This window comes from Solea solea, chromosome 1, assembly GCF_958295425.1.
Source record: "Solea solea chromosome 1, fSolSol10.1, whole genome shotgun sequence".
In the NCBI taxonomy this organism is placed as follows: Eukaryota; Metazoa; Chordata; class Actinopteri; order Pleuronectiformes; family Soleidae; genus Solea; species Solea solea.
In genome coordinates this window covers 13,976,135-13,992,220 of record NC_081134.1, presented here as the reverse complement: position 1 = coordinate 13,992,220, position 16,086 = coordinate 13,976,135, and the positions used below count along the sequence as shown (strand labels likewise).

Here is a 16,086-nt window from a genome sequence, read left to right as displayed (position 1 = left end):
GCCAATTATAAACTGCAGCACATGAACGCCACCGCCGCCGCTTTCCTATTTAGGCATGCACAGTCACATGCACATACACGGATTCTGCATTACCTGGTTAAATGGCGACTTGACTCGTGCACCTCCATCTCATTGCTTTTGAAATCGTTGAGTTCCTTCCGTATCGCTGCCTGCAGAGCACAAACAAGAGAGAAAGATTGAGAGACGACGCAAAAAAAGGGCTTAGTCTGCAAACTGCAGCCTCTAAAGCCCCGGCCTCCGTCCATTTAGCATGCTTCGTGCATCATTTATGTTCATCTCAACGCCCATAAATGATTCTGCTGAACCCTCTTCTCACTCCAGTATCGTCCTCTTGAGACGTCCAACAGCTACAATGCTCTTCAGTCTGTTTCTGGTCTATGGAGGTGATCAGTCTGTGCTTCTTTTTTTTTTTAACCATAAAAAGTATTGATGCAGAGGATTTAGGTGGAATAAAAACCACACAGTGTCAACCAATACGATCTTTAAGCACCTCAATGCATATAGCTGTGTATTCAGGTGTTTCCTCACGGAATTAGATTAGTGTCATGTTTTCAAACACCACTTTTTAAGAAGCAAATCAAATATTGATTTAGTCATACAAAAATATTGTATGTTATTGTATGTGCTTGTTCTTGGTTTATTGTTTGCGATTCAGACCATGGGCGGGCCTTAGGAAGCTAGTAGTCACAGGCTTGGAGTCACCATCCATCTGGAACTTATAATTGTAAGTATCTAACCTTTGTCAGATTATAAAACGTTCGATATTTACAACTATTTTGTCGGATGTCGACGGGGAAAACTTGGGGAACGAGTTCCAGACGCACAGCGACTCCAAGCGTGCGACTACTTCCCGGTCCATTGAGTGGTCGCTCCAAGATATTGACTTTCAATCATGCAGTAACAGCATGAAGAATGACAGTAAGTCACTGTAAACAAATGGCGTATGATGCACATGATCGGCTTAGCTTTAACAATGTTTTTTTGGCCATTCATGTAGATCTACACATTCAGATTTGGGACACTGTAACACTGCTTTGCCCAAAGCCACGATGTCTTGCAAAGAGATTCTCATCGTGAGGACGAGCCAACAGCTCCAAGAAATAAAAACTGGTGTGCTGTGCCATTTTAATTACCTGCACCGCCCCCCCCCTCTATAAATGTCATGTGTAACATCAACACAGCCAGGAAATGGCTCTGTTTATGGTGAACAGCATGACTTCAGGGTCTGACAAGGAGAACGCACAATATTCAAATCTGTGCTTAATGATATAAAAAAGGAGGCCACAGTTTAGCGTTGCAGATGAAGGCTGCTGTGGTAATTCTTCTTGTCCGATCACCCTCTTATGTAAGGAGGAGCTGTTGCGTAATAAAAGCGCAGGAACCCCACGATCTTCAGGAGAGGATCTCAGGTGTGAGGATCCGACGTGTTCAGAGCCGTGCGTCGACAGAGCAAAGCAAAGGAGGCAGAAATATATCTGCCCTGCAAAAATCAAGCAGTCATTAAAACTCAGAGCCAGGGACTGCTGGGCAGTGAGCAGCAGGACAGCTCCAGGGTGTTTACTCACTAACGGAAATAAAAACCGCTGAGGTGGAACGGGTGGAACTTTGCCGGAACAAGAGAAGGGATACACGTCCATCGACCACAAATCCCCGTGGTAAGGACTGCGTCAAATGAGGCAGCGCAGGGAGCATGATGATTGTGTTTGAAGACATTTGAAGGAAGGGGTCTTGAGTATAAGATTAGATTAAGTGCTACTGGCCTTATCGGCTGCTGTGAGCCGGGTCCAGGGTTTATCTGCCCGTCTGTCGTAATCCTGGGCATCTGACACCTCCACGTAGTCACTGAATCGGATGAGGATTTTGGCCAGTCTCAGCTCCTCTACAGTCGGCCTCTGGCTCAGCTGGAACAAGAACAAAACAAAACAGAGATTAAGTTTTTCTATATACTGTGATTGTTGGCAGTAGGGCTGTGTATGCCAAGAACCTGGTCATATGATACAGTACATATCCCAATACAAGAGCAATGATTCGATATATTGCAATGCACTGGTTTAATATAAGCCAAGTGATATGTTGCATTTTTCCCCCAAAACATTTATCTATTTAAAAATAAAAAAAGTACAGTTTTGTTTAGCAAGAGTGGAAGGAAGGAAGGAAGGGGAGAGAGAGATGGCTGAAAATCTGCAGCCATTTAGCAGTTGTACACAGAAGCATTGTCAGAAAACCTCCATCAAGAATATTCCCATGTCGATACTGCACTTCAAAGAACAGAGATGGTATCACACAAATAAATATTTCAATACTTAAGTGTGTATTGATATTTTCTTACTACCCCAGTTTGCACATTCTCAGGTTTTGTGTATTTACCAAATCCAACCTTCCACTTCGCAAGGTCACTTTGCACTTGACAAAGAATTAAGTCCAGTGCATCACTTGAGTTTCTCTCCGCGAACATTACTACGGTAATGTGAAACGAGTATACCATAAAAACTATTTACATAAATCAAAGAACAAACAGCCAGACGAACAGACTGATATGCACATGAATTGTCAATTAAATAAATGACATATAGTAACATAATCAATAGTTTATTTTCCATGATGTAAATTATTCTGCTCATATAAAAAAAACAAAAGGGAGATATTTTTATTTTGAGCATGTCTGCAGGTGAGCACAGAGTGTTATTCATTATCTGAATGTGTGTGGGAACATGCTCAACACCTCCCAGTGCGGTCCGAGGACTTGGCAGCCAACGTGCTGAAGGGCCAAGGGCAACAAGGACACGCGTGTCTCCCGGGGTGAGCCCGACACACACAAGACTCCTCTTCCCACCACAGATGAGCCACCAGCACGGTGTTTGTTTGTCAGCTGGCCCTCGTTTCAGAATGCATTTCATGTTTGGCTTTTTGCACATATTTTAGACTCACCTTTCGTGTTAGCCGCCGTTTTATCTCCCTCTTCTCCTCAATTTCCTCGAGTTCATTGCGAGCTGCGGGAGGACGAAATGATTAGAGATGACGCTGCCAGTGCAGACGCGAACAATCAGTGGACTGTTTACAAGATTTAACGGGGACCGAACCCACCATTTGCATATTGTGGCTCATCAGAATCCCACTAAAAACAGAATACGTCTGTCATGCACCGTCAGTTGTGTTAGTTAGTTTTAGTTCAGTGTCACTTCCTGTTTTATTTGGTGTTAGTTTTAGTTCAGCGTCACTTCCTGTTTTATTTTGGTAAGGGGTTTCTCTACTTCCTGTGAGCACCTTGTCTGTCTTGTTCTGTGTCTCGCCTGATTGCCTGATTGTCTGATTGTGTTCACCTGGTGCTCATTACCCTCCCTCCCTACATATACTCCCTTCTCCCACTTTCAGTTGCCAGTGCGTCTTATGTACATTGTCAGCGTCTGTGCCACTCCACGTTCCGAACCGAGCAAGAGATCCTTTTGAAGTTATAGTCAAGCTAAGGTTTTGTTTGTTTTCTCATGTTTGTGATCTAGTTTAGCTTAGCCTTTTTTCAGAGCTGTCCCGCTCACCTTTTGTTTGTTGGTTTGAAGAGTCAATAAAGCTCTTTAAACCCTCTCTCCCTGTTTCTGGTCTCATGCATTTGGGTCCAAGCTTCGTGAAAGTTCATAACAACGTCTCTCAAAAGCTGTTTAATACTATTAGCTATGGGTATCAGGGGAGAATGACTGTTTTGTTCCTTTCAAGTTGTCCCGTGGCTTTTTTGGTGCATGTTAATGATGAACAGATTTTTGAAGATGCTGATCAAATTCATGTTGCGTCGCTCCCTAAAATCCATCCATATGTTGCTCTGTACATTCTGAGCCAGTTACAGAAATAAAACCTGCAAATCAGAATAAGGGAGACGAGAGTAAACAAGGACCGTACTGAGACACTGTTCCCTGTTTGAAGAAGCCTCAGCGGTCAAACTGCATTTGTGCTTGTGCTGAACACATAGTCCTACACACACACACAAACATGGGACTGTGGTGCCTCCCTAGGAAATAAAGGCCCTTTTGTTTAACCTTGGTACTGCATGTGTTTGAGTGATGGTAAGGACACAGCTCTCCGTCACTCATGAATTCTCAGACTTTTGTGTATTGCTAGCTGCACTGTGCCAATCACACAGGGGCTTTAGGGAGCTCAGAATCTGCTATGAAATCAGTCTTTGATGTGCAAGCTGCAGAGTCCCAGGCAACAGAACTGCTTTTTTTCCCCCTAATAGTGCATGTGCTTGAGCTACGAACCCCGTCTCTATGGACATGAGTCCTCTGAGTGTGCTGTTGCCTGCTTCACATGAAAAAGCAGACCCAAGAAGGAATATGTATATCACTAGCTTTGACATAACTTGGCCTCTCAAATTAACGGGATGTGCTACATGATGCCCGTTTTTTTCAAAAGGCTGCTTCAGTATTGAGTCCTGTACCACTTCAATGTCTATCACACACATTTTTGGCATTTTGAGATTTCTAATTGTTTACTCAAGCCTCTTAAAGTACATTAACACCGATAAGCACCAGCATGGTTCTCATTCAGACTAAAAACCAAAGTTCCACTGCCCTGCGTCATCATGAGCTGATATAAACACAACAGTGGCAACATGGTGGACTAAAATGAGTTTATGGGAGCGTTAATTCAGACAATCATGTGTCCTCCATTTTCTAGCTTTTACTGACAAAAATCAAGGTTTTCAGGTTCCGACCTGATCTATTTTCAATGTATTAGCCTCAGTTCAGGAACTGGAAACATGCTGGAGCTCAGACAGTGGAAAGTGCCATTAGAGATCATGCCAAATAATAAGCTTACCACACTCACGTTTGAGGATGTTCCTCTGTTCAAGCTCCTCTGCTGTGGGCCTTTGACTCAAGCGCCTGGTGAGAAACAAGCAGCCATGGTAATCGCATACAAGAAACCACTGAATCAACATAGAGGAAAAAGTTTTTCATGCGACTCAAGTTAAAAAAAAAAGTCAAAGAAAATCTGTGCAAATGATACACAAATGAGGAAAAGCTACTCAATTCATTTCATTTTCATTTTGCAGAGTAATCACTTGCCTCCTGTGACGGCTACTCCTCACAAAGTTGTTTTACTCATGAGCAAAGCATATTCTTTTTTGATAGCTGAAGGGTTTGCATTTTATCTAAGCTCTGGCCTCCTAATGCACAGACCATGCACTTCCCACAACGTCAGTCAGCCATGACCGGGCCTCTCTCGTCTACATAAGCGATAACAAATTGGTGCGATAGAGAAAGGGGGTCTGCAAAAGGACTGATGCTGAACGGGGCAAATGCAATTATGATATTTTCAAATGCAGACTGAAAGGTTATTATTCATGAAACGTCGGAAACACAGTCATGATCACACTTTTCCCGTCACGTCAACATCCGGAGAGAAAATCTTTTACAGTCGTCTTCAATTCCCTCTCAAATCTGTGATCATTATTCTCATTATAGTGTCATGGCTTTGCAGAAATAGACCCAATTAGACAGTGGATCAATGATGGTCTCCATCTCGTTAGAGAAACTTTTTGGCCCGTAAGCGACTGTTGGTAGAGTAAGGTTTGCTCCGCTCTCAGCCAGGCTCGTCTCGTCTCATTTCTTGTGTCTCCTACCGGAGGGTTATCGTTCGGTCAAGTGGAGTTCTCTGCCTAACGGCCCGGTCTGGGCAATAATACATCTATACGAACACAGCCATTGAGCGGGGGGGGGAAAAGCATGCACAGACGGGACTAAAACATCAGTTACCAAACATTTTCTGTCAAAGTCTGGTTAATTTTAAGGAATGTCCATTTTGTTGACTTTCTATTTGCCTGTTGTGGCATAAAATGTTTGATGAGTATATCATACTGATGCTGATAAAGCAGAGAATAATTAACTCACCTCTGCAGATATCCGAAAGTGTTTACAGGTTGAGCTTTAGGTGAGGATACACGTCCATGCTAAGCTAGCCTTAGCTAAGCTAGCCTTAGCTAAGCTAGCCTTAGCTAAGCTAGCCTTAGAGTATCCTCTACATTCCAAACTATTTCATTGAGAGGCACAAACTAAATAATGTATGAATTCTTATTAAAAAGGAAGCAAAAAAAGAATTAGAAAAACAAAAACCACGGCAACATTCTCAAGGGTGAAAACTCAAACTGTTAGAAATACAGCTCTCCAGGGTTTTCCCAGTGAATCAGGTCAACAGAGGAGAGCTAAAGTTAGCATGTCCTTAAATAACATCGTCATTATCAATCCGAGTGGCCCGACGCAAGCAACATTGCGGGACACCGCGTCGGGGTGGCAAAACAGCATGAAATTAGGAAATTTCTAAATGGGTCCGACACTGTGCGAAGGACACAGTCAGTGACAGCACTTTTTGAGAACATGTCAACTAAGCACAGTACGCAGCACGCAGGCCTTCTGGGTCCTGGGTTCTAAACACAGTGGGGGTGGCCATGTTCAAAGAACGCGTTCACGGAGCAGTGAAGTCGAACGAGGCTTGTAATCCGTTGGGGAAATGAAAATCACCATGTTGTTAGATCTGCCCATTTACTAGAATTCAAATGTATGACACATGTATACAAGTTTTTGTGATTTGTATACACATTACACACTAGCAGTGTGTGTGTGTGTCTAAACTGTTGGTATGAAGTGTCTTGCGTGGTGCTGTTGTGTGGAGGAGTCGGGTGGATATAGTTTGGCACATGCATCACCGTGGTGATTCAGTGAGCGAGGGAGGAAAGGGAGAGAGAGAGTGTTAGAGAGAAGACAAGCGAAGGAAAAAGGAGAGGAGGGGGGGGCAATGTATGCAATGTAGGTCAGCTCCATTTTCAGAGCCTCATTCTAATGAGATAAAGCGTTTTTTTTCCTTTATCGGATGTCGAGAAGGAAGGAAAAAAAAAAACCTGATATGATGTAAGTGTTTCAGGAGAAAAAAATAAAAAAGGCACATGTTTGCATCAGCTCTGGACTGCGTCACAGCGTAATCAGCCAGGATATTGGTGCCATCGTCAGCCCAAATCAAGACAAAATGCTTCGTCTGGCCGAGAACCGTCGGTGCAGTTTCCCAGTAGAGGTTGTTAATCTGGCTGCTGCAACATTTACTGAAAATACTTGAGCCCGAGATCCATTTAAGTTTAACAAAAAAATAAAAAAAATAAAAAAAATACACGTGTCTCACCTTGTGAGTTTGGTGCCTATCTGCTGCCTAGACTCCAGCCTCTCCTCATCTGTCTGCATGGGCAGGATATTCTTTTCTTCCAGCTCTCGTTTGGATGGACGGTTACTCAGCTTAATGGCCAGAGAGTCTTTTCTCAGAACCTTCTGAGCCAGGGAGCCTAAACGTGCACAAAAAGGTCAAACGTGAGCTGAAATGACAAAATAAAGCACAGATCCGGGCGCAAATCCACTTGCTCCTGCAGCTCATACACGTTTAAACACATTATACTACAGTAAACAGGTATTAGAGGTTTTGGCTGTGTAGAATAAGATAATAGAAGCACCAGTGAAAAGTTTTAAATAAGTAAACATTCAGTATAAAAACAGGGACAACATAAACATAAGGAAATATGAATAATGTATAGAAGAAGATAAAACCAGGGTGTAAGCACTAAGCAGGATTGCTCTAAAAACGAAAAAAAAGCATCTACATAAACTAATTTGTCATCACTTACTCTTTATTACTCCCAAAATGTTGCCTTTTTTTAAATACACGTTGTCTTTATTTCCTGGTTTGGACACTGTGATTATATCGTGTGGTTGTTCACACGCATAGGGGTTGTGTTGTTTTAAATTTGTGTGGAAAAAAATGCTGTTAAACCAAGCTTACTTTAAAGTGCAACCTATCTTTCCGGTGCCACATTAAGGTCACGCTTTAGCACATCGGGCGATTTCCCCTCACACATGACCACACACAACCTTTTAAAAGCTCCAGCACGCGGCCATGTGAGGATGTCACAGACTGTCCTACACAGCTGAGCAGATTTGGGCGAGAGGCGGTGAAAAAAAAAGTGTTTCCATGGGCGACGGCATGATTCTGGCCGTGCTTTGAAGGTCAAACTACATCTGCACTCCTGAGGAGCCTTGAGGTAAATCTAGCAATAATAAATAAATAATCCATATATTTATGAGATGGAACTGTTACGTCGCTGCTTCCGCTCACTTGTAAATAGGGAGTCGTCGTCGTCCTCGTCGTCCTCGTCGTTGTCCACTTCGTCGTCCTCGTCCTTGTACATGCTGGGTAGGTCTTCGTAATCGGACTCGTTGGGCATGTTCTCCTTGTCGTCCTCGTAGTCAATTATGACAGACGGTGCTTCTCGCCTGTCCAGAGGCAGACACTGACCGAGGCCATGCAACGCAGAGCTGGTGGAGAAACAGGGGACATATTGTGTGTTAGGAGAGGGAAAGAAATTATACAACCAGAAAATACACAATGAAAACACGAGGTCAGGTGGAGGGTTGATCGGGGCGACTGAGCACCTGGACCGACCTGACTGAATAAGTCTAACATTCATTATGTTTTGATGGTGGGAGGAAACCGGAGAGCCTGGAGGAAACCCACGCAGACATGGAGAGAACATGCAAACTCCACACAGAAAGAGCGGGAATCGAACCCAGCATGAGTCACTGCTTATGATATAGGCTACACCATTTGAAAAATAAGAGGACGAACTCGGGTACAAGGAGAGGGCAAACCTCGAGCACGGCTGCTTAGTTCCCTCACAGAGTCAAAACACTGCACTATCTGGCAAGGTTCATTATTTAATCGTGTTTTTTTGGAGGGTTGTTTTTTTTTTCTTCATGCTGAACAAAATCTAATCATTTCTTCCTTGGGCCAAGACTTATGTCTCCAGGAAATATAATTTAACTTCACTTTTTTGAGTTAGGCGGCTCACAAACATTCGGATTTTAAGAAAATCTGGACATTCTTATGCAATACTCTATTATACTCTATAATACTTCTACTTATTTATTTTGAATTTAGTGGAAACATACGTCACTTTTTTTTCCCCCCCCAAGTGCTATTTTGCACATATTTGATAAGATTGATTAATCATTAGAGCCTCTTATGACGAGACACCATTATGTAACCACTTGAGGCTTTCAGACTGATTGTGAGCCATGACAGGACCATTACTGCCTTATCCGTGCCCAAATGGCTCTGGTGCAAGAGAGATCCTAATGTAAGAGGTTACATAATGTCCAATCCGCTGCCCTGTCCCTTTTTTCCCCCCCCTCTCTCTCTCTCCTCCAAACAAGAAGCAGTGTGGCTCTGATAAAGAGCAGCTGGTCATGTTCCGTCAGGGCAACCTACACCGCGTGCCCGTGCCCACACATACACACATTTACTGGGAAAATTAGGCCACGCTGCCCTGTGAGGCAGTGGACTAATTTAGACCTGTACACCAGTGCTACATGGCAGGACATGACCTCAATAACACCGCGACAGATTTGAAGGCAGTGGAAATGTGGCCACAAAACAACTGAAGAGGCAACAAACACAACAGGATGATCGATATGATTGATTATAATGTTCTTTCATTCAGTAATTACTCCGACTGGTGTCGTTTTGACAGATTTCGTTTTAATAACTTGCCAAAGACAATGTTTTGGGTTGTGAAATACGTTGTGAGCCAACAAAACCAAGGTCAGTCATTTTAAGTGTGTAACATTTAGGAGACTTTATTGGCAGAAATGATGTATCCTACTCATAAGTATGTGTTTGAAATTCTGTAGTCTCACTACTAGATGTCACCAATTGTTACGAAGTGGACTTTTGAATACGCTCAAGTTTAAACCAGGCAACAAAGTAAAGACCGAGAACCATAATCCCTCTGTGACTGACGCTGTCGCTACTGACCTTTCAAACCTCTGCATGGAGAGCGCCAGCGTTTTGTTCAGTTCCTCAATGATGCGGCTGGGTGCATGCAAGCTGCCGTACTGGAGCTGGAGCGGGTGGCCGTGACTCGAGTGATGACCGGACAAGCTGGCGAGCTGGGAGGGCAGCAGGGTGCCGTGGAGGGACGACATCCCTTGGGGAGAGACACACCTTTGGAGAGCGCTGAGGGGGTTGGGCGACGGGGAAGGGGAGTTCGAGGAGTCCAGTCCCCCTGGAGGCACACAGATCATCACTTTCTTGGGAGGCAGAGGCGGGGAGTGTTTTCCTCCTGGCATACAGGGCAACTTCACTGGCTGGCAAGAATCTGAAGGGAAAGAAAACAGATTTTTACACGTGATGGTTCATTTTATTTGATGTTTTGACAAGCATACATCTATGATGTTGCTTTATTTGTGTGTGTATTCCATGTTATGTGTGTAAATGTTATTGTTGCTGTTGTCTTTGTGTTGTTCTGACGTTGATGTTTTAACTGCACACTGTCCCCCTTTTTACAGAAAGTCATGAATAAATTATAGTTCTAGCCGCATTTAAAAACATCCACTACACAGCGCCGTTAGAGACAGATAAAAAGAGCCTGTGGACGATCGGACACGGCTCAGGCGTCAGTGCCGAGTGGTGGAAATTAGGCCAAGGTAACGCCACTTTCCTGTAGTGACAGATTGACAATGACACAGAGAGAGAGAGAGAGAGCCCAGCTGACCTAAGCAGAGACGACTGTAATGAGACTAGTGTAATCCTGTGCGCAGGTGGGGTTTAAAGCAAAAGCAGTCATGGCTTGGCTATCAAAACAAGTACTGAAATACAAGCCTTTCCGATGTATTGACAACCCAAGTGTACGTGTATAACAAATAATAAGGTACAACAAATACTAGCAGTGGTTTAAAAACAAGAAAAGTCAAACTTAGAGAGCTGTAGATACAAAAGATACAAAATGACTATTGCGATATGCACAGCAGTTGGGATTTTGCATACGTTGTAAATAACAGTCTAGAAAAATGAGACAAATATCTAAATAGAGAGAGTCATCTTAGACGACTGACCTGTGCTATGGTTTGGGATTCTAGAGAAAGGCTTTGGAGGGAGAGCAGGAGGCTGTTTATGGTACAGCGGTGGTTTGGCGGGGGTACCCTGAAGGTCACCTGGAAAAGTGACAGATTTCTTGGTCGGCAGGACCATAGACGACTTCATTGAGGGCTCCTGAGCGTAGATGCCGCCGTCCATAGACGAACGGAATTCAACAGTTGCTGAAACAGAGGAGACAAAAGTTTAAACATGAACTTGTGGCATTACGTTACGTTTTAAGAGACAATAGGAACGGGGGCAGGATTCCACGCCGAGACTCGAGTCTTTTATCAGCAAAGCCCAGACCAACAGAGAACAGCAGTAAAGCACTTTGTCATACATTTTGCTTTTTAAACCATTTCGACGGTTTCTGCATGGTCACATTTTATGGCCGACATAAAATTGTGCAGTTCACAATGCTGCTCATATTCTGACGAAATTGGCGCATTTATATTGACATTTTATTCTAACTGAACAAGACTCTGGTAGGGGTAAATTTCTCTTCTATTAAAACAAGATATTATAGTCGATCTCAGAAGCTATCAAACAATATTAGAATTGGTCCTTTTGAGTTTATTTACTTTGAAAACTCTCCACCATTTAATTATGAATGAAACTGGAGTGAGGGTTTGGCTGGTGTGTGGCCATATCCAGCCCAAGGTCATACTCTAGATATGGTGTCAAAGCAGATTAAAACCCAGCGACCAATCAGAGGAAAGACTAGAAAATAGGTTTTTCCGAGAGTAAAAAAAACCCCAACTTCTTTATCAATGTTTTATTTCTTTGTGAATTAAGCCAAATCCATATGTCAGGGCAAGGTCATGCTGTTAAGATAATTGAAATGCAAGGCATGAATAGACCATTGCTGATCTATCGAGCTGCGCACACGTTTTTAATTCTTTTTTTTTATAATGCAAAGTAGGTTGTCACTAGGCAGGAGAACTGAGCACATCTGGCCTCATTAATATGTATTCCGAGAGGTGACACAGTTATTGTGTAGAAAATGCTATTACAAAAAAAAAAATCATTCTTCAAATCATACTACTGGTCAATTAACTTGGCTGAGCAGCATCTGCACTTTTGACTGTAAGCCGAACCGTAAGTGACAGGGTTTCTTTGAAAGTGTGGTTGTACGAGATACTGTCACGTAGTATTTGTTGTGCAGGGACCCGACTAAGACCCAGACCCTTGACCGCCATTATTATTAGCTGTGACTTAGATGTGTCTAAATCTAACCAACTATCTTTGGTTGAAAGCATTGTGCTATAATCTGTTTTATCTTTTGTTTTCAGTAAGGGGAAACGTCCCTGGCTCGAACCAGTGCCAGTACCTCAAACAACTGTACTTCATAAAACCCCAAGTATCCCTTTACGGTTCACCCCGTTCTTTAATCGTACAACATATGTGCTTCATTTAAGTAAAACGCGACTTTTATAGTCATGTAATGTCTTGATAATGATCCAAAAAGCTTCATTTGCTAAAAATGTTCAAATAAAAATTCTCATTCACTCTCCTCACATTTTTGGCAAAACTTCCTCAGCTTCACTAATTTTGTTTTCGACGCGCTCCGGCATAAAAAAAAGCCCCCCGCTGTCCAACCTCTCGCTCCGAGTGTGTCTAAGTCAAGAAGATCAAAGAGTTCATAAAACGCTGCAGAATATTTATAATGAAAGACTGGATCTCTGAGTGACCCGTGCCAGAATTTGCAGAGAGGAACAGTCGAATGTGTGATTAACAAGGAAAACGGATAACGAATGATTCGGTGCTCAAAAACTCTCCTTAATTCACACAGTTTAGATCGGCTCACCTTTTTCAAAGATCTCCTTCAGCACTCCTCTCTTGATCAGCTCGTCTCTGCTCTGTCGCATTGACATCTTCCTCTCCAATGCTGAAGGGGGGGAAAAGGAGAAAAAGATAACATGGGAAATTATTCTCGGCACATAATAATCCTCCTTGGGGCTTTTTAAAGATTCACTGATAAAACGTAATCAAATGTGTGCTTCATTTATTTATCTAAAATGGGAATAAATCTACATTAAAACAAGTTTTCAGACAAACCCTACACATTTTCACTATTCGGATATTGGCTCGTCAGATTAAATCACTGGGTCTCGATTTAAAAAGAGGTTAAAGGGTAAAAGGAAACATTCCAGCAACACTTCTCGTGGTCATGCATTATGCAGAAGAAGACATGTCCCACAGCTACTGTTTGTATCGAACTTCAAAAGTTGTGCCAATTAACATCTATTATCAGCGGGCTGAACAAAAGTGCTTCCCATTCCATTTGAAAATCCACCCCTGCATGGAAACCAATTAAGAATGTGAAATGAGGCTCAGGAGCAGCACTCGAGGACACTGTGCAGGAGTGACCCCGGCGTGTCCCTGGAGCGGTGTGCTTTACATATGACCCGACAGTCCTGTCCTTGCTTTGTCAGAGGGCAGCACGTGTTCAGCGGCAAACACAACCTCACAATGGGAATCCAAGGAAGCACCGACGGCTTGACCTCTCCCTTTCCTTGCCCTCAGACACGACACGGAAATTTGGATAGTTAGTTGGATAGAAAACAAACCGTGCGCTCCATTATGAGCACCTCCAGTATACCAGATGTTCAATATCACTCATAAACTTCAAACATTTTTATTTTCCAAACAAGATGACAACAGCTCCAAGCCAGGAATTATTTAAAGACATAACCAAAACATCACCAATATGTTTAGTTCCACTGCAGCCCGATAGGAAATGGGGACTGAAGGTAGTGTGACATTAAAAAGGAGACCGTGGCTTTGATTTGAGGTCTCTTGGAATGCTAATTCCCCCCCAGTGACAGCACATTTAACATCAAGTGGACAGTAAATCAGCTTAAAGAAGTGACCAGGAATCAATGCAAAGGATTGGACAGAGAACGAAAGCTGACACATCATTTAATTGTCTCCCTAAAGTACCACGGGCATTAAGAGACGTTCAGTCACAGAGCATTTTCATTCCACTGAAACCTGAATATTCAGGGTTTTCTATTAACAAGGTATCGGGTTATGAAAAAAGTGAATAGTGCAGTGGATTGAAATTTTTAATTCAACACTAGAAAAAAAAAATCTCACTTACTGTGAAACTGAGGGGGTTGGTTCTCATAAAAATCCCATAACACGTTATATTTGAGAATTATTGATGAACATAGAGTCATAGAAGTTAGTAAGATATTATTATGACGGTCATTAAAGCTAAATCAGTTCACTGAATAAGTTCACTTCAGTTAGATGCAGATATCCCAACAGTGTTTTGGGGTTTTTTAAACAACAAAAAACAACAAAAGAAGATACTTACAGATATTTTTAGGGATGCACGATATTATCAGCAAACACAGCAACATTCGCCAAAATGATTATGACTAAAATAGTCGGCTGAAAAAGCCGCTACTTCCTTGACTTCTTTGCTAGCGCCCCCTACAGCTATTGTTTTTTAATGCTTATTTATTGTGTACAATAAAGATATTTTATATTCACATCTGCTGCGACACGAGTATGAAAAAGAGCAGGTTAATTTCACTACAGAAGAGACTAAATGACCTCAGCAGTTCAAAAGGAAAGACGTACATTATATTTCGGCATATTGGATATCAGCAAATAAGTAATAATAATTGTTATTCAAAACAAGAATTCACTGAGAAGGCAGAGTCTGCTGCATGGATTCAAATCCACCCTGGACTCTTGGGTATTTTCTGCTCTCATTTCCTGACACTCTCACTCGCTATCAAATACAGATTTTTATCTAATAAAGTAGAAATGATGATTGTTGAATGTGGCAAAACAAAAACAAACAAAAAAAAGACCAATCTCTCTATGAGACATCAGCATATTTAAGAGGGGGGGAAACCCACGGCTACAGGTCAACATTAAACTGACAGTGCTGTAATAATAAGCTCACGGATTAAGCCGACGTTTCACCCAAAATGAAAAGTAATTACTCAAAGCTTTATGACATAACCGTCACGGGGTGTACACAGTTACACAATGGAATGAACTTCGAAGCCGTTATGAAAAGATTTTTTTTTGTGTGTGTGTGCTTCAAACTAGAGAGGAAATCGGTTAACCTGTAATGAAACTGCAAAATACACAATTTTGTTTAACATTTATTGAAATGAGTGCTCACTTCATAAGGAAAGCCTTGTGAGGCTGATTGACTGGGTCATCAGAGAAGTAAATTAGCAGCTGTCAGCTTGCACTAAGTCATATCCGAGTATGAAAAATCGGACGCCGCCGTCCTGTAAGTCACCCCCCTCCGGTATCATCAAAGTCGGATTTCGCACGGCCTGTGTTGGGGCTGCCATCGGCGTGTCATCGCAGCCCAACACTGCAGCCGCACAATCTGTGCCAAGATGAGAAGATCAGACTCTCACCAGGGAATATTAGCTGAGAGCATATTAAATTAAACTGGCATATCTAAAATACAGTCTATATTGATCTGAGAACACTGTGCTTAGTTTTTTTTGGGGGGGTTTTTTTGAGAGGGGGAGAAAATATATTCCACTGTGTGACCCACATATTCAGAACACATCCCACCAACCCTGAGGCTCAGTAGCTCAAAGTGGAAGCTTTAACTGAGGCAGTTACCCTCAGCCTGGCTGTATCATAACGTTTCAGCTTTCAGATTAACACATCAGAATGTGAACGCGGCGGCTTCGTATAATATGACCTTCGCTTTCTTCTCCGTGCAATAACTGGACAGGTGCGGAATCTGCAATGATTTTGCAAAACGCACAGAGCCTTTAAAACGACCGCTGTTCCCGTAGACAAATTTTGAAGAATCACTGACTAGTACCATCTCTCCCCGGGTATGATAGGAGAGCATGAAAAGACGTCCCCCCCCCTCCCACAGAGCTGGCCCTCATGTGCTTAATATCACACACACACACATTCATAATCCTCCTCGACTGCGCTCACCGTCCAATTATCAGCAACAACATCTGTATCCCCAGTGGCTGGTCTGCTCCCCGCTGACACGGGGAAACATGATCAACAGTGAAGCTCTGCAGACCCCAACGCAGCGACGAGAGGGTGGGTGCGCGGGGGGACCTTTGAGTCCAGGATCACAGACCATCATCTTTGCCTTCATGAGACGTGATCATTGGA

At 42.8% G+C, this 16,086-nt stretch overlaps 1 protein-coding gene across 4 annotated transcripts in view; it reads right to left on the bottom strand.

Annotated features, from left to right (window-relative positions):
* LOC131465535 (phosphatase and actin regulator 1-like) overlaps positions 1–16,086 on the bottom strand; it is a 44,218-nt gene that overhangs the window by 2,538 nt on the left and 25,594 nt on the right. For 2 of the 4 annotated variants that reach the window (XM_058638317.1, XM_058638297.1), the window contains exons 3-11: positions 12,767–12,847; positions 10,938–11,141; positions 9,859–10,201; positions 8,161–8,360; positions 7,180–7,336; positions 4,828–4,892; positions 2,950–3,011; positions 1,778–1,922; positions 94–166 (exon numbers count right to left, since the gene is read on the bottom strand). In XM_058638317.1, the coding sequence (XP_058494300.1) occupies positions 94–166; positions 1,778–1,922; positions 2,950–3,011; positions 4,828–4,892; positions 7,180–7,336; positions 8,161–8,360; positions 9,859–10,201; positions 10,938–11,141; positions 12,767–12,847 (1,330 nt within the window). The remainder of the gene's footprint in view (positions 1–93; positions 167–1,777; positions 1,923–2,949; positions 3,012–4,827; positions 4,893–7,179; positions 7,337–8,160; positions 8,361–9,858; positions 10,202–10,937; positions 11,142–12,766; positions 12,848–16,086) is intronic. The other 2 variants (XM_058638326.1, XM_058638307.1) reach the window with 1 other exon arrangement.